The 25,468-nt window shown below is 44.2% G+C and overlaps 1 protein-coding gene across 1 annotated transcript in view; it reads right to left on the reverse strand.

Moving 5' to 3' along the window:
- The window catches only part of LOC139260261 (corticotropin-releasing factor receptor 2), a 203,852-nt gene that overhangs the window by 119,071 nt on the left and 59,313 nt on the right, over positions 1 to 25,468 (reverse strand). Inside the window, exon 3 of the mRNA XM_070876645.1 lies at positions 3,128 to 3,213. Within this exon, the coding sequence (XP_070732746.1) occupies positions 3,128 to 3,213 (86 nt within the window). The remainder of the gene's footprint in view (positions 1 to 3,127; positions 3,214 to 25,468) is intronic.

Genomic DNA, 25,468 nt, shown 5'->3' on the forward strand with positions numbered 1-25,468 from the left:
AGTGATTCTTCTAAGAAAACATTCACGCTAACACCTGTGGTCACGGTGTTCGTCTTTAGGTAAAGAATGATAATAATCATAATAATCATGATTACATCTGTCGGTTATGTGTTGTATTAGTCTCTGTGACAGTACCTAACAATGATATCACGCAATGATCCCATGCCATGTCGTCCTGTCACCTTTTACAGAAGAAGCTATCGACGATGAGGTCTGTGCAGAGGCGAACGGGAGGTGGGGCCACCAGTCCGCAGTGACATCACAGAGATGGAGGAGCGAGTGCTAGCACTCGTGGGGAAGCACCCCCGGACAGCCACGGACGCATCTGCAGACCCTGAAGTGATGCCACGTGAGTAAAGCTTACACCATTGCATCATGTTATGTCTATAGATGCCACACCCACTCACATCCGAACAATCATATGTGATAGATGATTTCTAAAAGTGTCATAGAAATAATGCTAGCCTAATGAAAATCATTTCAAAGCACAATGTGTTGATGGTCATGAAATGTGATGTCTGTGATGATTTTGATAGCAGTGGTGCTTTTGTCGTGCATATGCTGTGTGTAGCGCTGGACTCACCTCGTCACCCTAGCACCCCTTTCTTCTTTAATAACCTCATTTGTGTTTTGCAGCTCAGCCAGCAGTGCGGCCCCTGGCAAGACCACAGAGGCCAGAAGGTGGGGGAGCGGGGCGGGAGTCGGCAGACAATCCTACTACATCTGGTGCTGAGGAGCTCCGATTCTCGTCCATCAATCCACTAGGTCTGTTCTCGACGGATGAGAGCGTGGAAGAACCTGCATCGCCACTCCAGAAGCCATTCCACCCAAGGCCATCTAGTGGTCCTCTGGTCATTCCCACCTCCACTCTGGAGGCACCGGCCCCAAGCAACTCTCCACAGGGCAGCCCATTTTTCCCCAGGACGGTGCCTACCCTGCGGAGACCTCGTGGATGCGGCAGGTCTGTTCCACGAGCACGGCATGACAGCGGAGAGATGGTACAGTTGTCCAGGAGGACTGTAGATATTGGTAACCAGCTCATCGAAGCTTTGGGGGGCATATCCCGACACCTGGCCACCATGAGTACATTCCGTGCATGGCGGAGTCCCTGGATGTAATAGCTAGGAACACTGCTGCCACAGGCCTCCCAGTGGTCCCCTAGCATGGCACTCTACTCCGAGGTTCCACACCACCACTGTGAACGACAGATGAGAGCAAAGACCAAGATCCTGCTTTTGCATCAGAGAATGTTGCCCCTTCGGCACCCCCCGCTCCCATAACCGTGCAACCACCGCATCTGTCTTCATCCCCCCCAATGAGGCACCACCTGAAGTGCTCCTCGGCAGGTGCCGTGGAGTGAGGAGGGGAAGGGGTAGAGGTGGGGAGAAGGAGAGGGCGGAATGAAAGTGAGGTGCAAGTGTACAGATGATGATTGTGTTATATCTCCATCTGGGAGTATGTAATTTGTGGCAATGTATGGGGGCTGGGCACCACGCTCCTGCTTTGTCTTTGTATTTTGTGTTGCTGGACATGTTGAACATGTGATTTATGTTAATGGTGGAAAAAGTGGGGTGTGGGCGGGGGTTGGGTGTTATTGGCTGTGATACTTATGATTTCAGACCAATGTTGCTATTAAACTTTTGTTATTGAACATAACCTTGCTGCGCATTGTCTCAGATAGCTGGACCGTTACACACTGGTGATTCCTTACCATGAAAGGGTTAAATACAACTTTACATCAATCAACGTAAACTTTAACTGGCACCAAGATGATGGGCACCATTGATGTCTGAGTTGCACACAAACAGCTGTGTGTCAGCGTTGTCACTCACATCAGCGCTCTTTCAGGCAAATCTTTCCGATAACAGCTCCTCACGTAAGAGTGGGATTTAACAAATGCCAGGCACACCATTGGTGTTCGTTCTGGTTAATTCCACTTTTTGTGGGCAATTTTTTGAGTGAGCGATATTCTGGGCAATATGTGTGCGAGGTAGTGAAATTGACGATGTGCGATCTCCATGGCCGCTAGTTTGGGTAAATATGCTCTTTACGACAAAAAACCGTGGGTAGGTGGTAATATTGAATCTCGGCGTTAATTCCGTACAGAAAGTAACGCTGGGTGATATTATGGCCGTTGATTTCGCCCATTCTGCTGATTCCGCCCAAAAAAAGTGGGCAGGCGGTAATATTTTTTCCTGCCGTTAAGCACATGGGGAAAGTAACGCTCGGTGATAAGTCTCCTAAAAAAGCACGGCAGTTTCCATTTTGTGCCAAAATGGGTGATATATGGGCGTTATACATCATTTCAGTGGTAAAATGAGCATTAAGTGGGCGTTAAGCATGCAAAAAAAGTGGAGGTTCTAGCCCATGGCTCCCAAAGCTCTCCACCACTGAGGGTTTTCTCGTGTCAATTCTGGATCTGTAGACTAATTGATAGAGATTAATTACAGTTATTAGTCAACAACTCCATTGTCATTATATCATGCGACTACTAGAATGATAGAAGGCAAACTGAATGAACCGCTGTCTTTCTTTGTCTCGCAATTAATATGTTCCTATGAATTGGGTCCTCAGAGACCAAGCTTCCTCACCTGAAGATCCATGGGGTGTCCTTTATGAGGACTGTAACAACTACAATTATGGGAAGGTGATGTATTTCCAGCATGGGGTGCATGAAATGTTAGGTCATGCTCAGCACTCTGCTCTTCAATCACAGCCCTTCTGCAATAGGAGATGGGAAAGGTGAGGAGGCGGGGGGTGGGGTGGGGTGAACGGGAGGAAGAATTGAGCACTGAACTCTTCCTCTGTTGGCAGTCAGCTCAACAGTGGAATAGATGAAGGTTGGGAGCGGGTCACCCAACCCCCTCCTTGGCTGTAGATGTTGGGCAAGGTCTGCAGGTGATCCGGAAGTTATAATGACAAGAGGGATATGTATCCTTACATAGAAAAAAACAGATACATATGGTTTGAGGTAAAAGACAGTGCTACTGTTAACAATGACTTAAGAACATAAGAACACAAGAAATAGGAGTAGGCCAAACATCCCCTCGAGCCTGCTCCACCATTCAATAAGATCATGGCTGATCATCGATCTCATGACTTTTTATAACTAGTAGACAAGACTAACCTTTTCCTCTAAGATGGGCTCACAGTGGGAGTAATTGATTCTAGAGGCCCATGTTCCATTTTCGGTACATTCTCTGTACACACTTCCTATAAAAGCAAAACAAAACAAACACTTGGTCAGGTCTTAACTGTGAAATAAAATCTTCATGAAAATAAATTGGTTGCAAAGCAAAAAAGGGTTCATTGTGATAGACAAAGGGTATGCTTCTTTTGGTAAATTTAAACATTTTGAAGTGTGTATTCACTATTGTGATGTAGGAAATGCAGCAGCCAATCTATGCACAGGAGGCTCTACAAACAGCAATGAAATAAATTACAAGGTCATTTATCTTCGGCATTGGTTGAGGGATTAATGTTGGTCAGGACTCCAGGGAGAACTCCCAGCCTCTTTTTCGAATAGTGCCATGGTAACTTTTACGTCCACCTGTGATGCCAGATGGACCTCAATTTAGTGTCTCATCTGAAAGACGGCACCTCTGACAGTACAGCACTCCCTTAGTACTCCCTTAGTACTGCACTAAAGTGGCAGCCTAGATTATGTGCTCAGTTCCTGGACTGGGGTTTGAACTCAGAACCTTCTCAGCTACCACTGAACAAAGGCTGACACGTCTACCTGGTTTGCCTCATTAATGTATAATTTCTTCAGAAAAATGAGTGATGATCGGCAACCCTATTTTCTTTTCCATAAGAAAATCTGTAGGAGCGCAAATGGAACGGCCAATTCGCTATCGGCTATTTTGCACTGCCACCCAAACCAAATCTTTTCTTTGACTCTTTTCAACCTTTAACCATGGCCCTTCACGCCGGTGGACTTGTTCACTTTGTAAGTGACAAATAAGTAGAGGTAAAAAAAAAATTTTATTTCTTAATTTTTCTCAAAAGCAATGTAGAAATCTTGAGCTAAGCAGAATTTTCATCACGGCATTACATTTCTCTGAGAATGAGTGCTTATCAGGATTAAACTACTTATATTTCACGCAGTAGACTGTTCTTCATAGATACCCTACTGATCACTGCACTTTATAGTAGAGCTTAAATTAATTCATGCTTTGAAAACATTTCAAATTCTATTGCAACAGGAATATGGCAAAGCATTGAAGAAGCCAATGATTCTAGGGCTGACTCCACCTGAGAGTCAAAGAGCCATGGCAGCCGAGGTAAAATGATTGGCATCAATCAGCATGTTACTGCTCAGAAGATTTCCACAGTTTTCTCTTTGTAGCATTATGGCAAACTAGTGTATAAAGATCACAAATGGGGTCATTTTCAATTTCACTACCTGAGTACTAATTTGGCAGAGTGGATCGCCCACTCTTTATAGAACCTGCTCCATTTTTGTTCCACTGATGAAACGAAAATCGGGCAAGTTCTACAATGGTCTAATTACCCCTGGATTTATAATTCAGTCAGGTTTCTCACCCTTAATTGCCATCCAGCATCTCCCTCTGGAAAGAGTAAATCTCAGGATAGGTCGCGATTGGATTCAGCTGTGTGTGCTGATGCTTACTGTCAAGCCTTACAGATGACGAGTTGCCATTTGAATGCCATACTAGAAGCTAGCAGCTGTGAAGCCGCCCTTCCATTAGTAGGCAGAACAGAGAGAAAAAAATTCTCCACAGAAATGAGGGAAAGCGTCATAGTATTCCTTTAAACTCAGTGGATCAATGGAGCACTTCACAATGCATCAAACGTAATGCCTGCCGGCTGTTTCTGTCAGTGCACATAACCTTTACAGCTCTACAAGGTCCCAATTCAGTGACCCAAATGCAGTTAAATACAATATTCTATTGACTAAGACTTTCAGTCATCCATAATGTCAATTAAGCTTTGCCGAGCATATGACAAAGTTAAATCTAAATTGTACTTTGTCCATAACTAATGATGGACAATCAAACAACGTCACATTGGAGGTAGAGTACATGGCCCGCTGGAGAATAAAGTAGTTTTTTGGGCTCACGATATTTGAAATGGCCATTTTGGAAGAGGTAGCAAAGGGCTTCCAAATGGCCTGGAGGCTGCACCAAGTGCGAGTCAGTGCTTTTGAGTGGTGGGGGCAATCAAAATAGCCGAGAAAAAAAATTGCTGCTTTAACTTTTTTTAAGGGGTTAATTTTAACCTAACCAGCCTGGCAGAAAACTGATGGGATTGGATTGGCATTTTACATCCCACCCAATTTTACATTTTATTGAAGTCACCCGCTTAATGTCCGATGATGCTTTGCTTTGCCTTGCAAGGCACCAACAGAAAGAAAGACTTGTATTTATATGGTGCCTTATATCTCATATTTGGGCGTGCACTGACTATTGTTATGCAGTAAAAAGCAGCAACCATTGTGTACACTGCATGATTCCATAAACAGTGCTAAGCTGAGAAATCAGCGAATATGTATTTTTGATGCTGTTGATTAAGGGCTGAATGCTGGCCAGGAAAAGAGGAGAGCTTCCTGCTCTACTTCCAATACTGTATAATTTTTTGGGCACACGATATTTGAAATGGCCATTTTGGAAGAAGTAGCAAAGGAATTCCCAATGGCCCGGAGGCTGCACCAAGTGCGAGTCAGTGCTTTTGAGTGGTGGGGGCAATCAAAATAGCCTAGGAAAAAAATTGTTGCTTTAACTTTTTTAGAGTATTTAATATCTACCTTAATAGGTAGACAAGGCCCTGGTTTAAAGTCTCATGTAATCACCACCACCTTTTGGCAATGTAGCACTCCCTCAGTAGAGCACTGCAGTGTTAGTCTAGATTGTGTACTCAAGTCCTAAACTCATAACACAAAAATAAATCAAGTATCGGGCCTATCCATGTTCACCCTGTCATTAGAGAATGCAACCATGTACACCACTCGTCTTTAACGGGTATGATCTGATAGCCATTACAGAGACATGGTTGCAAGGTGACCAGGACTGGGAACTAAATATTCAGGGGTATTTGGCAATTCGGAAGGACAGACAGAAAGAAAAAGGAGGTGGGGTAGCTCTGTTAATAAAGGATGGGATCAGTGCATTAGTGAGAAATTATATTGGCTCAGAGGATCAAGAGGTTGGGTGGAGATAAGAAATAATAAAGGAAAAAAGTCGCTGGTGGGTGTAGTCTACAGGCCTCCTAACAGTAGCTATACGGTTGGACGGAGTATAAAACAAGAAATAATGGAGGCTTGTAAAAAACGAATGGCAATAATCATGGGTGATTTTAATCTTCATATTGATTGGACAAAGCAAATTGGCCAGGGTAGCCTTGAAGAGGGGTTCATAGAGGATATCTGAGATAGTTTCCTTGAACAGTACATTGCGGAACCAACCAGGGAGCAGGCTATCTTAGATCTAGTACTGTGTAATGAGGCAGGATTAATAAATGATCTCATAGTAAAAGATCCTCTCGGAATCAGTGATCATAATATGGTTGAATTTCAAGTTCAGTTGGAGGGAGAGAAAGTTGATTTTCAAACAGTGTCCTAAGCTTAAATAAAGGAGACTACAAAGGTATGAGGGCAGAGTTGGCTAAAGTGGACTGGGAAAATAGACTAAAGAATCGGATGGTTGATGAGCAGTGGCAGACATTTAAGGAGATATTTCAGAACTCGCAACAAAAATATACCCCAATGAGTAGGATAGACTGTAAGAGAAGCGATAATCATCTGTGGCTAACTAAGGAAATAAGGGAGGGTGTCAAATTGAAAACAAAGGCATACAATGTGGCCAAGACTAATGGGTGGCCAGAGGATTGGGAAATTTTTAAAAGCCAGCAGAGAACGACTAAAAATATGATTAAAAGAGGGTAGATTATGAAAGTAAACTAGCACGAAATATAAAAACAGATAATAAGAGTTTCTACAAGTACATAAAAAGGAAAGGAGTGGCAAAAGTAAATGTTGGTCCCCTGGAGGATGAGACTGGGGAATTAATAATGGAGAACAGGGAAATAGCAGAGACATTGAACAAATATTTTATATCGGTCTTTACGGTAGAAGACACTAAAAACATCCCAATAGTGGATAATCAAGGGGCTATAGGAAGGGAGGAACTTAATACTATCACTATCACTAATGTAGTATATTGGTAAAATATTGGGACTAAAGGCAGATGTCCCCTGGACCTGATGGTTTACATCCTAGGGTCTTAAGAGAAGTAGCAGCAGAGATAGTGGATGCTTTGGTTGTAATCTACCAAAATTCCCTGGATTCTGGGGCGGTCCCAGCAGATTGGAAAACTGCAAATGTAACGCACCTATTTAAAAAAGGGAGACAGAAAGCAGGAAACTATAGACCAGTTAGCCTAACATTTGTCGTTGGGAAAATGCTGGAGTCCATTATTAAGGAAGCAGTAGCGGCACATTTGGAAAAGCATGATTCAATCAAGCAGAGTCAGCATGGTTTTATGAAAGGGAAATCATGTTTGACAAATTTGCTGGACTTCTTTGAGGATGTAACGAGCAGGGTGGATAAGGGGGAACTAGTGGATGTGGTATTTGGATTTCCAGAAGGCATTCTATAAGGTGCCACATAAAAGGTTACTGCACAAGATAAAAGCTCATGGGGTTGGGGGTAATATATTAGCATGGATAGAGGATTGGCTAAGTAACAGAAACAGAGAGTCAGGATAAATGGGTCATTTTCCAGTTGGCAAACAGTGACATAGGGATCAGTGCTGGGTCCTCAACTAGTTACAATCTATATTAATGACTTGGAAGAAGGGACTGAATGTAATGTGGCCCAAGATTGTTAATGATACAAAGATGGGTGGGAAAGCAAATTGTGAGGAGGACACAAAAAATCTGCAAAGGGATATAGACAGGCTAAGTGAGTGGGAAGAAATTTGGCAAATTGAGTATAATGTGGGAAACTATGAGGTTATCCACTTTGGCATAAATAATAGAAAAGCAAATTGTAATTTAAATGGAGAAAAATTGCAAAGTGCTGCAGTATAGCGAGATCTTGGGGTCCTTGTGCATGAAACACAAAAAGTTAGTGCGCAGGTACAGCAAGTAATCAGGAAGGCAAATGGAATCTTGGCTTTTATTGCAAGGGGGATAGAGTATAAAAGCAGAGAAATCCTGCTGCAACTGTACAGGGTACTGATGAGGCCACACCTAGAGTACTGTGTACAGTTTTGGTCTCCATATTTATGGAAGGATCATCATCATCATAGTCAGTCCCTCGGAATCGAGGAAGACTTACTTCCACCCCTGAAGTGAGTTCTTTGGTGGCTGAACAGTCCAATATGAGAGCCACAGACTCTTGTCACAGGTGGGACAGATAGTCGTTGAGGGAAGGGGTGGGTGGGACTGGTTCGCCGCACGCTCTTTCCGCTGTTTGCGCTTGATTTCTGCATGCTCTTGGCGTTGAGACTCGAGGTGCTCAGTGCCGTCTCGGATGCACTTCCTCCAGTTAGGGCGATCTTGGGCCTGGGACTCCCAGATGTCAGTGGGGATGTTGCACTTTATCAGGGAGGCTTTGAGGGTGTCCTTGTAGCGTCTCTGCTGCCCACCTTTGGCTCGTTTGCCATGAAGGAGCTCCGAGTAGAGCACTTGCTTTGGGAGTCTCGTGTCTGGCATGCGGACTTTATGGCCTGCCTAGCAGAGCTGATTGAGTGTGGTCAGTGCTTCAATGCTGGGAATGTTAGCCTGAGTAAGGACGCTGATGTTGGTGTGCCTGTCCTCCCAGAGGATTTGTAGGATCTTATGGAGACATCTTTGGTGATATTTCTCAGCAACTTGAGGTATCTACTGTACTGTACTCCATGTTAAGGAAGGATATACTTGCATTGGAGGCTGTTCAGAGAAGGTTCACTAGGTTGATTCCGGAGATGAGGGGGTTGACTTATGAGGATAGATTAAATAGATTGGACCAATACACACTGGAGTTCAGAAGAATTAGAGGTAATCTTATTGAAACTTATAAGATAATGAGGGGGGCTCGACAAGGTGGATGCAGAGAGAATATTTCCACTCATAGGGGAAACTAAAACTAGGGGACATAGGGCTCAATTTTCCCGAGTGATTTGCGCCATTTTTTTGGAGCAGGTTGCTCTTTTTGGCCTAAGTTGAAAAACCACAGTTTCCCCAATCAATTTGCACCAGCATAACTCAGTTAATTATGTTTTTTTTTGGTCAGTTTTTTTTTAGCCAAAGGGGGTGTAACCAGCCACCTACGGCAATTCTGGCCATTTAGGGAAGTTTGGCCAGCTCAGAGTTACTCCAGTTCATCTTAGGCTAGCGTATGTGGTCTCTGTAGAAAAACTTTCTGGAGAATTAAGGAAATTGGCGCAGCAGATGCCCGGACACACTAAAAGAATTGAAAAACACATAGCAGCAACTTACCTGCAACCCTGTCCGGTCCCATTCTCTTCATAGACACACACACGAGAGAGAGAGAGAGAGAGAGAGAGAGAGGGAGAAAGAAAAATCCGAGGACCGAGAATGGGACCGGACCTGGAGAATGGGGACCAAGAATGGGACTGGACTGCCAAACCCTTTGGGCGGGTTGAAGGTAAGTTGCTGCTAATTGTTTTTCAATTCTTTTAATGTGTTGGGAGCTGGCTGTATGCTTAATTTTGCAGCCTGAGCTCGCATTGTGTCCCTGGTTACAATCTTTTTGGCACAGATCAAGGCTCCACCCCCAAAACTAAAGGTCGGGTTACGCCACGCCAAAATGAAGAAATCCAACGGGGAAACTAAGAATATATTTTTTTGCCGTACTTAGTCCGTGCTTAGGGGAAAATTGATCCCATAGTCTTAGAATAAGGGTCCGCCCATTTAAAACTGCGATGAGGAGAAATTTCTTCTCTCAGAGGGTTGTAAATCTATGGAATTCTTTGCCCCAGAAAGCTGTGGAGGCTGGGTCATTGAATATATTTAAGGCAGAGATAGACAGATTTTTGAGTGATACGGTAATAAAGGGTTATGGGGAAAGGGCAGGTAAGTGGAGTTGAGTCCATGACCAGATCAGCCATGATGGAGCAGGCTCGAGGGGCCAAATGGCCTACTCCTGCTTCTATTTCTTATGTTCTTATGTTCAACCAGTACTACTGCTAAATTCTTCTGAGAAAACCCGTACCAATTTCAAGAAAAATACCGGCAAATTCCTCCTCGGCTATTTAAGGCAATCATTTTAATGATTCCAGGGTTTTTTCCCCCTCCACTATTGTTTCCATTGCGTTAACTCTTTGTATGAAGAAAAAGATTCCTGATAGCAATCTTAAATTTTCCTTTAATACAAAAGCAAAATACTTCGAATGCTGGAAATTTGAAATAAGAGCAGAAAATGCTGGAAATACTTAGGTCAGGCAGCATCTGTGGAGAAAGAAACATAGTAAACATTTCAGGTTGATGGATGACCTTCAGTCAGAGCAAGACCTGAAATGTTAACTCTGATCCTCTCTACACAGATGCTGCCTGACCTGCTGAGTATTCCCATCATTTTCAGTTTTAATTTAACATTCTCCTTTAAATGTCTAAAACTGTGTTCCCTTGCCTTACCTGTGTAATTTAATTTGAAATAATATTTCAGATTTACCTTTTTCATTCCTTAAATTATCTTAAATATCTTTAAAAGGTCACCTCTAAGATGCATCCTTTACAGGCTGAAAAACATGTTTTCCAGCCTTTCCTCTCAACTCAGACCTCGAACACTTGGGATTGGCCTTGTATGTAAAATTCGATAGAGTTCTGGAGATTTGACTCCTTTGCAGAATCTGTCCTTTGGAATTTTTTTTAAGTTAGAAAGAATCCTTGAGTTGACAAATGGGGCATAGTCAGCAGAAGGAAAAGGACTAAATGGTCTATACTTATTCCAATGGGCGCCTTTTTCTCCAGTTTTCCAAAGGTGCCTTGTCTAAATGGCATTTTCAAGTGTGGGCCGAGGCAGGGAAAGATAAAGTTTACAAAATTTGTTCTTCTGATGCAGGGCCTCAATGAGAGGAGCGATTATCGGGAAATCTTGGGCACGCTCTTCAAGATTTCCAATTCATTAATTTTAATGGTTAGAAAATCGCAGCGAACTCATGTGTGAGTCCTGATATGTGAGGCTCTACACAGAAATGAGCAATCGTAAAAGTTACCCTCGAGTGTTGACAGGCTAATTGACCTTGGACGTTGACACAACAAGCACACACAACACAAACACATACTTTCCTACTCTAAAATGTTCAAATTATAACAATTTATTGTAGAGGCACCATAGCTTGAAATAGTTGAAAGTCAACTGTCTCGCTGAGAAGTGACAAACTCATTGGCAAGCATTAGCCCACACATCATTATTCGATATGGAATGAGTAGCTTAACCACGTTCACCTTCCCTACTTAAGAATTATTTCTGAAACTTGCAGTTTCTCCTTTCCTCTCCTTTTCATGCAGAATTATGTCAGCTTCTGTCAGTTTGTAGTGCTCCCACCTTATTTGACGTTTTCAAGACTGAGCTTTGAAGATTTCAGTTGGGAAAGGGCATCAAGGGATATGGACAAAAGGCAGATAAATAGAGTTGAGGTGCAGACCAGCCATGATCTATTAGATTGGTGGAAAAGGCTCCACTGCAGGATTTGAGCATATAATCCAGCATTTCAATGTAGTACTGAGGTGTGTGTTGCCAGAAATGCAGATTTTTGGATGAAATGCTAAACTGAGGCTCTGTTGCCTGTTCAGTTAGATGTAAAAAATCTCTCAGCACTATTCAAAAAGGACTTGGGGCCCAAAATTGATGCATTCACCGGCCACTGCCGCCGACTGCTGCCCACTGCCACCGTCATTCCTCCTCGGGTTCCGTCCAGTGCCAATTTCGATCTGGGCTGGAGCGGACAGGAGGGGAAAGCCGCCGGGAATCCGTCAGCGGATGGCCGAGTGGCATAAGTGGACTCCCACCCACCAAGATGCCAGATTGGTGTGGGCAGTAGTCTGCACCAGGACAGGGGTGGACCGCTGCGAGGAGGCTGCTTTATCCCCGACGGTAGGTATGAAGAGCTGACAAAAAAGGCGAGTAAACATTTTTAAGTTTTTTTTCTTTACAGTGACTTACCTGTATGGGGTCCCCTGAGGGTGTTCCGATGATTTTTTTTTAATGTTTTTTTTTTTTGCAGGTCTTCGACCCTCCATGGGCCCAACTCCATCCTTGGTGGCACTTGGGCGGCAAGTGCCTTTGCCGCCAAGATTGGGAGCTCCTGCCGGCTACCGCCCAGATTGGTGGCATAAGTCCCTCATTTGCCACCCGCTACCCTTTGAAGGAACTTTTTTGATGAAAACCCTGCCCAAAGTACCGTCGGGTACCTCGGCGGCCATTAGCGGTCCTTTGGGCAGCACTTGGACGGGCAGGGGCCTTCACCAAATTTGGGCCCTTGGTCCAGGTCCTGTGTTCCAAATCAGAAGTTTGTGGGTTCAAGTCCCACTGTAGCACTTGAGCACACAATCCAGGCTGGCACTTCACTGTAATACTGAGAATACTGTGTCTGGGCAGAATGCCAAAGAATTGCTCCAAAAGCTATTCCCAGTTGCTGTAAATGGTACTTAGATTTTCCACACACTTCAGGCTCACAAGCTCCTCACTTCTGCCTGTCTCATCTATCCTGGCAGTAGCTGTACCTTATAATTCAGTGTCTACCTTGGCCCTTGTGTATTGTGAGCGTGAAAGCAAGAAATTCAGGGGTCAGCACTATTCCCTCAGCCAAGGTCGCCAAAGATAGATTAGTCCTGAATTTCCACATAATTTTTGGCACTTTTCTGCGCAAACTTTGGAACTCTTTGGAGTGGAAATTTGGCCCCGCCTCTGTTGCAGTGCTAATCCTGGCGGGGCGGTAAATTTTGCGCCGGGAAATAGTTTGCGTCTCCAACTGCAAAATTGACCTGCTGGGCCTTGAGTGTGGAGCGGAGAGCTAAGGGAGGTGTTCCACACCTCTTTTATAGGTGGTCCCACTAGGGGGCGCTGTGGGATGCTACGGGTCGGGCAAGTTTCAAATTTTGAGCCGGTGTTGCAACCAGTGGCGTTGCACACTGTCTCGCCTCTCCCAGGTGGTACTGCCCCACGCCCCTGCAAACACAGCACCAAATGTCCCAGCGGATTTTTGTCTTGGACAGCAAAATGGCATGGTACATATTTCCTCCAGATTTACACCCAAAATTTGTCCCCAGACCCCGAGTTTCCTAATGCAAGTCGGCCCTTCTCACAATCCATGTTGAGTCCCAAATGACGATATTTTATTTCATTACGATATATTAAAAGGGCCAGTGAAACTGCACTCCTGAAATTCAATAACAGAGGGAAGGTAAGGTGTGGAACTATTGTTTATTGGGGAATTATGTTCACTCATACCACAGTTGGATGAGTCAATCTAAAGGCACTGTCTGGGGTGTCTCCTCCTTTCCACTTCCTCTTTTTCTGCCTCCCCTGCACCTCCTCCTCAGCCTTTCGCTGCATGCCTGGTGTTAAGGGCTGTGCCCTCATGATGGGAGAGGTTGTGGAACATGCAGCAGACCACAACGAGGCACCCTGGTGCAGGGCTCCTCCAGAGCGGTCCTGTCAGCAGAAACATTGTTTAAGGAGTCCAATAAGAGCATAAGAAATAGGAACAGGAGACGGCCATTTGGCCCCTCACGCCTGCTCCACCATTCAATAAGATCATGGCTGATCTGATCATGGACTCAGCTCCACTTCCCTGCCCACTCCCCATAATCCTTTACTCCCCTTATCCCTCAACGATCTGTCTATCTCCGCCTGTTCTGCCCTATCAAATTCTGTGTGGCAGCATGGTTCTCGTTGTGCGTATGCTACCAACAAGTGGTTGGATTGCGTAGCAGAGTGATGGGCCAGGTGACCAGCAGATAGTTCTTGTTGCACAGAAGCCAGCTAATGGTTTGCCTTGGTGGTGCAAAGACTGAGAGAGCAGCGTACTGGAGCAGAATAAAAGCATCATGATTGCTGCCAGGATGCCGGACATTCACCATCATGATGTGCTGAACACGGTCACACACCAACTGCACATTCAGCGAGTGGTAACCTTTGCGGCTGTGGTACATCTCAGTATTTAGACACAATGCCCGCAAAGCCACATGTGTGCAGTCAATGGTGTTCTGCCCCTTGGGGAAGCTCATTATCCTGGCAAAACCACATGCACGCTCCACCTGCTTCTCTCTGGTGAGAGAGGAGACAGTGAAGTCCACTCTCCTGACATAATGAGCTTCTGTCACCTCACTTATGCAGCAGTGGACAGCAAACTGGGAGATGTTACAGATGTCGCCTGCTCCAACCTGGAAGTATCCCGACGTGAAGAAATACGAGCCATGGTCACCTTCACAGTCACTGGAAGAGCTGGTGTGTGGCTGCAGTCTGCTTGACAGAGGTGACAGAGTTCTGTGAGCACCTTCTTCGTAAATTGCCCTCGGAAGACCATAAGTGGGTATGGCCTCATGCTGAGAGCACTTCTCCCCCTCCTCCTCTCTCTGAGAGCAGCTTGTCCTCTTCTTATCTGCCTCTGCTCTATCTCCCTGTCATGCTGCAGGCCAAAGGGGATGCACTAAAGCAGCCATGACTGGGAACAAGTGGTCTGATCAGGACCTTTGAAGTCAGCAGCAAGGACTTCTCCAATTGCAGCACCGCTCCCTGTCACTGCACCAACTTTAAACAACTCTAGAACGCTGCAAACATTTCCACAAACTTACACAGAGCCTGTAGAAATTAATCAGTAACTGAGCTGAGAGTGGTTAATACTAAAGCAAAATACTGCGGATACTGGAATCTGAAATAAAAACAGAGATGGCTGGAAATCTCAGCGGGTCAGGCAGCATCTGTGGAGAGAAAAACAAAGTTAACATTTCGGGATGACGACCCTTTGTCAGAATTGACGAAGGGTCGTTGACCCGAAACATTAACTTTGTTTTTCTCTCCACAGATGCTGCCCGACCCGTTGAGATTTCCAGCATTCACTGTTTTTTATATGAAAGTGGTTAATGATCCCTTTATATAGGAAAATAGGAACTGGAGTAAGCCATTTACACCTCGAGCCTGTTCCACCATTCAATGAGATAATTGTTGATCTGCGACCTAACTCCATATCCTTCAATACCTTTGGTTAACAAAAATCTATCAATCTCAGGTTTAAAATTAACAATTAATCGAGCATCAATTGCCAATTGCGGAAAAAAGCTCCAAACGCCCACCGCCCTTGGTGCATAGAAGTGTTTCCTAATTTCACTCCTGAAAGGGCTAGCTCTAATTTTCAGATTATGCCCCCTCGTCCTAGGCTCACCAACCAGTGGAAATAGATTCACTCTATCTACCCTATCTGTTCCCCTTAATATCTTGAAAATTTGATCAAATCACCCCTTAACCTTCTAAATTCCAGTGAATATAACCCTAGTTTGTGTAATCTCCCCTCGTAACTTAAGCCTTGAAGTCCTGATATCATTCTGTTAAACCTATGCTGCACTCCTTCCAAGGACAATATATCCTTCCTAAGGTGTGATGCCCAGAACTGCTCAGCCTACTCCAGGTGTGGTTGAACCAGGGCTTTGTATAGCTGCAGTATAACTTCTACCCCTTTGTATCCTATTCCTCACGATTTAAAGGCCAGCATTCCATTAGCCTTTTTGATTATTTTCTGGACCCCAAAAGGGTCCAAGTTGAAAGATCATTATAGATTTTAATGGTCTATGCACCTGAACCCCTATGTCTCTTTGTATCGCCACTGTGTTTAGCTTTTCATCATTTAGAAAAGTTCTATCCTTTTTAGGTCCAAAGTGGATGACCTCACATTTGCCAGTGGAGGTCCAAAGAGACCATGGGGACTTAGATCATTGAAATCCATTTGTCATAGTTTTGGCCATTCATTTAATCTATCAATATCTCTATGTAATTTTATGCTTCCATCTACACTGCTTACAATACCGCCTATCTTTGTGTCATCGGAAAATTTGGATATATGGCTTTCTATCCCATCATCGAAGTCGTTAATAAATATGGTGAATAGTTGAGGCCCCAACACAAATCCTTACGGGACACCAATAGTCAATTAGAGTACCTGCCCATTATCCCTACTCTCTGTCTCGTGCCGCTCAGCCAATTTCTTAACCAGGTCAATAATTTGCCTTCAATTCCATGGGCTTTGACTTTAGCTAACACTCTTTTAGGAGGGACTTTATCAAATGCATTCTGTTCCATATAAATACCATAGACATTCCTCTACCCTCTTTTTCCTAATATAATTTTAAACAAATTTTGTGTTGATTTTGATATCCCTTGAAAGTTGCTTTTCATACTCCCTTTTTGTAGCTCCTATTATCTGTTTTGTCACCCCATGTTGTTCTTTGTATCTTTCCCATTTTCCAGGATCCATGCTATTTTTTCCATTTTTTATGCTTTTTCTTTTAGTTTTATGTTGTCTCTTAACTCTTTAGGGGCTAGAACCTCCACTTTTGTGCTTAGCGCCCAAAAATGGGCGTTATTTCCGGCGTGGGCATTAAAAAAGGGTTTTCAGATCGCCGGCTTCTCACCCATTCTCAAAGCACCTAGTTTACATTTTTGAAAATGGCCGTTACCGCGAGCGATATCAAATGGGTGGTAGCATTACATTTTTTTGACGTTCTACTGTAAAGTGTGGCTATCCTTAGCAATGACATGGCAACGTTTAATTCCCGTGATTCAGGAGGTCAGGGGTCATCATGACATGCGCAGAAGAGGAGACAGAGTGAGAGGGAGCTCAGAGGCACTGAAAGCGTGTGTGATTGTGGTGTGTGCTTGTCTGGTTATTGTGGGAGCACGACGAGATTCACCAGTAGCAAAATGCCTACTAAGCACCAAGAACATTGTTGGCACCGAGTTTTTGTCCAACAAAAAAGATATAACATGGAAGGGATGGAGGAGGATCTGGAGCTGGTAGCCAGGAACACTGCTGCCACAGGCTCCCAGTGGTTCCTGAGCGCTGCACTCCACCCCTCGGTTCTGCAACACCACTGCGAATGGCAGATGAGAGCAAGGACTAAGATCCTGCTCCTGCATCAGAGAATGTTACCCCCTCGGCACCCCCCGCTCCCGTACCCTTGCAACCACCGCATCTGCCTTCATCCCCCCCCCCAATGAGGCACCGCCTGAGGAGCTCCTCGGCCAGGCACCGTGGAACAAGGAGGGGAAGGGGTAGAGGTGGGAAGGAGAGGGCGGAAGGAAAGTGAGGTGCTTGTGCGCAGTGCTGTGTTATATCTCCATCCGGGTGTATGCAATTTGGTACAATGTATGGGGGCTGGGGACCACGCTCCTGCTTTGCTTTTGTATTCTGTGTTGCTGGACATGTTGAACATGTGTTTGATGTCAATGGAGGAAAAAGTGGGCTGTGGGTGGGGGTTGGGTTTTATTGGCTGTGATACTTATGATTTCAGACCAATGTTGCTATTAAACTTTTATACATAATCTTGTTGCGCATTGTCTCAGATACCTGGACCGTTACACACTGGTGATTCCTTACCATGAAAGGGTTAAAGACAACTTAACATCAATCAACGTAAACTTTAACTGGCACGAAGGTGATAGGCACCATTGATGTCTGAGCTGCACACAAACAGCAGTGTATCAGCATTGTCACTCACATCAGCGCTCTTTCAGGCAAATCTTTCCGATAAGAGCTCTCACATAAGAGTGGGATTTAACAAATGCCAGCCACACCGTTGGCGTTCGTTCCGGTTAGTTCCACTTTTTGTGGGCGGTTTTTTGAGCGAGCGATATTCTGGCCGATATGTGTGCGAGGTAGTGAAATTGACGAAGGGCGATCTCTGTGCCACTAGTTTGGGTAAATATGCTCTTTATGACAAAAAAACAGTGGTGGGCGGTAATATTGAATCTCGGCATTAATTCTGTGCGGAAAGTAATGCTGGGCGATATTCTGGGCGCTGATTTTGCCCATTCTGCTGATTCCGCCCCAAAAAAGTGGGCGGGCAGTAATATTTTTTCCCGGCGTTAAGTCCATTTGGAAAATAACGCTCGCCGATAAGTTTCCTAAAAAAGCCTGTCAGTTTCCATTTTATGACAAAATGGGTGATATATGGGCGTTATATGTCATTTCAGCAGTAAAATGGGCGTTATGTGGGCTAGTGCTGTTGGGGAGGGGTTAAACTAATATGGCAGGGGGATGAGAACCTATGCAGGGAGACAGAGGGAAGTAGAATGGGGGCAGAAGCAAAAGATAGAAAGAAGAAAAGTAAAAGTGGAGGGCAGAGAAACCCAAGGCAAAAAGGGTCACATTACAGCAAAATCCTAAAGGAGCAAAGGGTGTTAAAAAGACAAGCATGAAGGCTCTGTGCCTCAATGCGAGGAGTATTCTGAATAAGGTGGATGAATTAACTGCGCAGATAGCAGTTAACGGATATGATGTAATTGACATGGCTCCAGGGTGACCAAGGCTGGGAACTCAACATCCAGGGGTATTCAACATTTAGGAAGGATAGGCAGAAAGGAAAAGGAGGCGGGGTGGCGTTGCTGGTTAAAGAGGAAATTAATGCAATAGTAAGGAAGGACATTAGCTTGGATGATGTGGAATCTGTATGGGTGGAGCTACGGAATACCAAAGGGCAGAAAACTCTAGTGGGAGTTGTGTACAGACCACCAAACAGTAGTACTGAGGATGGGGACAGCATCAAACAGGAAGTTAGGGATGCGTGCAATAAAGGTACAGCAGATATCATGGGCGACTTTAATCTACATATTGACTGGGCTAACCAAACTGGTAGCAATGAAGTGGAGGAGGATTTCCTGGAGTGTATTAGGGATGGTTTTCTTGACCAAGGAACCAAATAGAGGGCTGGCCATCCTAGACTGGGTGATGTGTAATGAGAAAGGTGAGGCCCCTTGGGGAAGAGTGACCATAATATGGTAGAATTCTTTATTAAGATGGAGAGTGACACAGTTAATTCAGAGACTAAGGTCCTGAACTTGGGGAAAGGTAACTTCGATGGTTTGAGATGTAACGGGGAAGGTGGCTCAATCGTAGCTAACAAGGGAAATTAAGGATAGTATTAAATCCAAGGAAGAGGCATATAAATTGGTCAGAAAAAGCAGCAAACCTAAGGACTGGGAGAATTTTGTAATACAGCAGAGGAGGACAACGGGTTTAATTAGGAGGGAGAAAATAGAATATGAGAGGAAGCTTGCTGGGAACATAAAAACTGACTGCAAAAGCTTCTATAAATATGTGAAAGGAAAAAGATTAGTGAAAACAAATGTAGGTCCCTTGCAGTCAGATTCAGGTGAATTTATAATGGGGAACAAAGAAATGGCAGGCCAGTTAAATAAATACTTTGATTCTGTTTTCAGGAAGGAAGACACAAATAACCTTCTGGAAATATTAGGGGACCGAGGACTGAGGAAGGTGGAACTGAAGGATATCCTTATAAAGCGGGAAATTGTGTCAGGGAAATTGATGGGATTAAAGGCCGATAAATCCCCGGGGCCTGATAGTCTGCATCCCAGAGTACTTAAGGAAGTGGCCATAGAAATAGTGGATGCATTGGTGATCATTTTCCAACAGTCTATCGACTCTGAATCAGTTCCTATTGACTGGAGGGTAGCTAATGTAACACAACTGTTTAAAAAAGGAGCGAGAGAGAAAACGGGTAATTATAGACCTGTCAGCCTGACATCAGTAGTGGGGAAAATGTTAGAATCAATTATTAAAGATGAAATAGCAGCGCATTTGGAAAGCAGTGACAGAATCGGTCCAAGTCAGCATGGATTTATGAAAGGGAAATCATGCTTGACAAATCTTCTGAAATTTTTTGAGGATGTAATCATTAGAGTGGACAAGGGAGAAGCAGTGGATGTGGTGTATTTTGACTTTCAAAAGGCTTTTGACAAGGTCCCACACAAGAGATTGGTGTGCAAAATTAAAGCACATGGTATTGGGGGTAATGTACTGATGTGGATAGAGGACTGGTTGGCAGACAGGAAGCAGAGAGTCGGGATAAACGGGTCCTTTTCAGAATGGCAGGCAGTGACTCGTGGAGTACCGCAGGACTCAGTGCTGGGACCCCAGCTATTTACAATATACATTAATGATTTAGATGAATGAATTGAGTGTAATATCTCCAAGTTTGCAGATGACACTAAACTGGGTGGCGGTGTGAGCTGTGAGGAGGACGCTAAGAGGCTGCAGGGTGACTTGGACAGGTTAGGTGAGTGGGCCAATGCATGGCAAATGCAGTATAATGTGGGTAAATGTGAGGTTATCCACTTTGGGGGCAAAAACACAAAGTCAGAATATTATCTGAATGGCGGCAGATTAGGAAAGGGGGATGTGCAACGAGACCTAGGTGTTATGGTTCATCAGTCATTGAAAGTTGGCATGCAGGTACAGCAGGCGGTGAAAAAGGCAAATGGTATGTTGGCCTCCATAGCTAGGGGATTTGAGTATAGGAGCAGGGTGGTCTTACTGCAGTTGTACAGGGCCTTGGTGAGGCCTCAACTGGAATATTGTGTTCAGTTTTGGTCTCCTAATCTGTCATCCTGAGAGAGGACAGAAGGTTTGTGCTCCCTGGAGCTACTGCCACTCTCCCGGGTGGCGCTATTGAGGGAGTGCACGAAGGTTCACCAGACTGATTCCTGGGATGGCAGGATTGACATATGAGGAGAGACTGGATCAATGGGCCTTTATACACTGGAGTTTAGAAGGATGAGAGGGGATCTCATCGAACTGTATAAAATTCTGAAGGGACTGGACAGGTTAGATACAGGAAGAATGTTCCCGATGATGGGGAAGTCCAGAAGTAGGGGACACAGTCTTAGGATAAGGGGTAGACCATTTAGGACTGAGATGAGGAGAAACTTCTTCACTCAGAGAGTTGTTAACCTGTGGAATTCTCTGCCGCAGAAAGTTGTTGATGCCAGTTCAATGGATATATTCAAGAGGGAGTTAGATATGGCCCTTATGGCTAAAGGGATCAAGGGGTATGGAGAGAAAGCAGGAAAGGGGTACTGAGGGAATGATCAGCCATGATCTTATTGAATGGTGGTGCAGACTGGAAGGCCTACTCCTGCACCTATTTTCTATGTTTCTATGTTAAGCATGCAAAAAAAGTGGAGGTTCTAGCCCTAGACGTCCATAGCTGTTTCATTTGGGAAATAGAACTCTTGCACCTTAGGGGTATCAACTGGTTCTGTATTGCATTAAATTCCTTTTTGAACACCTCCAACTGATTTTCTGGCACTTTTCGCATTGACAGATTTTCCCAGTTTACTCTGTTTCATCATATTGACGTCAACCTTACCTAAATCTAGAATCTTAGTAGCTGCTTTGCGTTTCTCCCTTTCAAACTCTACTTTGAACTCAATCATGTTAGGCAGTTAACTAAATCTGGCTCATTACTCATTACTACATCTAATATGGCATGCCCCCTTGATGGTTCTATTGCTGGCATGTTTAGCTGTTAAGACAGGGCATTATTCTCAGTGTTGAGGACGAAAATGGCAGTGTTGGCATCAAATCAGCATTGCACGCTGATTGACATCAGGATCTGTGTTCTCTACATACTTCTCGTGCAAGATACGTCCAGCATGGGCCACACTAACATTGTGCGTGCAATGCTCGACCCAAAGCTGCCCCCATAGCGCCCAATCAAATTTCTAGGCTATTATGTTTATTCAGAGACACCACAAAGTGGCATGGTACAGGAAATGGAAAATATAGTCGGGTAGTGCTCATCTCCTGGAGGTGGGGTATATTGCTGGGGGAGACTTTTACTTTTGGTCTAACCTGGATGTAAATCTGTGATACTGCGTAACTAAAACAATTCTATTCCTCAGCACTAATATCCCTCAATTTAGTGAGCAGAATATTTACAAAACAAAAAGATATAAATAACCCTACTGTAATAGCTAGAACAGAATAAAACTGAAATATTCATCACTCTATTTTTGTTTAATCTACAAGATTTATGCAGACCCATGACAACCATTTGGATCTCATCTAAACATCACATGGCTCCTGTCTTCAATGTTTCGTCTTTTACCATTCCTGATTCCACACTTGTCTGCTTCCTGTTTTCAAATTGGGGCTATCATAAAATCATAGAATGGTTACAGCACAGAAGGAAGCCATTCGACCCATCAAGCCTGTGCTGGCTCTCTGCAAGAGCACCTCAGCTAGCCCCACACCCCCGCCCTTTCCCTGTAGCCCTGAAAATGTTTTTCCTTCAAGTACTTATCCAATTCCCTTTTGAAAGATAAGATTGAGTCTGCCTCCACCACCCTTTCAGGCAGGGCAATCCAGATCATAACCATTCGCTGCGTAAAAAAAAATGTTTCCTCATGTCGTCTTTGGTTCTTTTGCCAATCACCTTAAAATGTGTGTCCTACGGTTCTCGGCACTTCCACCAATGGGAACAGTTTCTCTCCATCTACTCTGTATAGACACATCATGATTTTGAACACCTCTATCAAATCTTGTCTCAACCTTCTCTGCTCTTTGAAGAACAACCCCAGATTATCCAGTCTATCAGGTAACTGAAGTCCCTCATCCCTGCACCCTCTCTAAGGCCTTCACATCCTTCCTAAAGTGCGATGCCCAGAATTGGACACAATACTCCAGTTGAGGCCGAACTAGTGTTATATAAAGGTTCATCATAACTTCCTTGCTTTTATACTCAGGGTTATATTTTCGAGTTTTTGCGAAAACAGTAATTTTATGCCAAAATTACCGTTTTCACTGCACTACCGTTTTCAGGCCTCACTTTCAGCCTTTACTCATCGACAAAATCGGTGTTGTTACGGCAACTTTAGTCCGAGGCCAGTAGTGCTGTGAGAGAGGCCTTGGGAGGGGGGAATAACAAAAAAAATTGCAAAAAACATTCACAAAACATTCAAAAAACACTTACCTACTAAATCGCTGCAAAATAATTAAAAAATAAAGACTTTAACTTGCCGTTTTGTATGTCATTATACTTACCGCTGCTGGAAGGGCTGTACTGACAGGTTTGACCCTGTCGTGTTCCAGGCATGGCGTACAGGTCCAGAGGGAGCTGAAAGTACGATGGCAAATCAATCGGCGGCGTTGCACGTCATTTCACATCGGCGCTCCTATCCCCGGCGGTACGTGAAAGCGCTGCCGCAAAGAGTTCACCGAGGATCCCGCCAACCGGGTTTTCGCCACAGAGGGTCAAATTGCGGCGAAAATCCGGTTGCAAAGTCGCTGAAAATCTCAGACTCTAGGCCTCTATTAATGAAACGCACAATTCCGTATGCTTTTTTAATGCTTTCTCAACCTGCCCTGCCACCTTCAATGATTTGTGCACATATATCCCCAGGTCTCTCTGTTCGTGCACCCCCTTTAGAATTATACCCTTTAGTTTATATTGTCTCTCCTCGTTCTTCCTACCAAAATGTATCACGTCACACTTTTCTGCATTAAATTTAATCTGCCACATGTCCGCCCACTCTACCAGCCTGTCTATGTCCTCTTGAAGTCTATCACTATCCTCCTCACTGTTCACTATACTTCCAAATATTATGTCATCTGCAAATTTGAAATTGTGCCCCGTATGTCATTCTGTATGTGCCCTGTATGTGCCCTATATGTCAAAGTCATTCATAGATATCAAGAAAAGCAGTGGTCCTAGTCCCATCCCCTGAGGAACACCACTGTATACATTCCTCCAATCCGATAAACAACCGTTCACCACTACTCTCTGTTTCCTGTTACTTAGCCAATTTCATATCCATGAACGTTCTGGCAAGCCTATTGTGTGGCACTTTATCAAATGCCATTTGGAAGTCCATGTACACCACATCAACCGCATTGCCCTCAGCAACCCTTTCTGTTACCTCATCAAAAAGCTCAATCAATTAATTAAACACGATTTGCCTTTAACAAATCCATGCTGGATTTCCTTAATTAATCCACACTTGGCCAAGGGACTATTAATTTTGTCCTGGATTATCATTTCTAAAAGCTTCCCCACTACCGAGGTAAAACTGATTGGCCTATATTTGCTGGGTTTAAGCTTACACCCTTTTTTGAACAAGGGTGTAATATTTGCAAAGCTCCAGTTCTCTGGCACCAGCCCCATTTCATAGAAACATAGAAAATAGGTGCAGGAGTACGCATTCGGCCCTTCGAGCCTGCACCACCACCCAATATGATCATGGCTAATCATGCACTTCAGTATCCCATTCCTACTTTCTTTCCATACCCCTTGATCCCTTTAACCGTAAGGGCCACATTAACTCCCTTTTGAATACATTTAACGAACTGGCCTCAACCACTTTCTGTGGTAGAGAATTCCACATGCTCACAACTCTCTAAGTGAAGAAGTTTCTTCTCATCTCGGTCCTAAATGGCTTACCCCTTATCCTTAGACTGTGACCCCTGGTTCTGGACTTCCCCAACATTGGTAAAATTCTTCCTGCATCTAACCTGTCCAATCCCATCAGAATGTTATATGTTTCCATGAGATCCCCTCTCATTCTTCTAAATTCCATTGAATATAAGCCTAGTCGATCCAATCTTTCTTCATTTGTCAGTCCTGTCATCCCGCGAATCAGTCTGGTGAACCTTCGCTGCACTCCCTCAATAGCAAGAATGTCCTTCCTCAGATTAGAAGATCAAACCTGTACATAATATTCAAGGTGTGGCCTCACCAAGGCCCTGTACAATTGTAGTAAGACCTCCCTGCTCCTATAATCAAATTCTCTTGCTACGAAGGCCAACATACCATTTGCCTTCTGCTTTCCAAATGCGCTGCTATTACATCTTTAATAATTGATTCCAACATTTTCCCCACTGCCGATGTCAGGCTGACCGGTCTATAATTCCCTGTTTTCCCTCTCCCTCCTTTTTTAAAAAGTGGGGTTACATTAGCTACCCTCCAGTCCATAGGAACTGATCCAGAGTCTATAGAATGTTGGAAAATGACCACAATGCATCCACTATTTCTAGAGCCACTTCCTTAATACTCTCGGGTGCAGACTGTCAGGCCCTAGGGATTTATTGGCCTTCAATCGCATCAAATTTCCTAACACAATTTGCTGATTAATAAGGATTTCCTTTAGTTCCTCCTTCTCGCTAGACCCTCAATACCCTAGTATTTCCAGAAGGTTATTTGTGTCTTTCTTAGTGAAGACAGAACCAGAGTATTTGTTCAAGTGGTCTACCATTTCTTTGTTCCCCATTATAAATTCACCTGATTCTGACTGTAAGGGACCCACATTTGTCTTCACTAATCTTTTCCTCTTCACATATCTGTAGAAGCTTTTGCAGTCAGTTCCAAGGAGGTTTGAAAGCTTATGGCCAGTACCTCTGCATTTTCCACCTTTACTTCCCTCAGCATCCTAGGATGGATCCCATCCGGTCCTGGTGACTTATCTATTTTAAGTGCAGCCAGTCTTTCTGGT

Source organism: Pristiophorus japonicus, chromosome 1, assembly GCF_044704955.1.
Source record: "Pristiophorus japonicus isolate sPriJap1 chromosome 1, sPriJap1.hap1, whole genome shotgun sequence".
Lineage (NCBI taxonomy): Eukaryota > Metazoa > Chordata > Chondrichthyes > Pristiophoridae > Pristiophorus > Pristiophorus japonicus.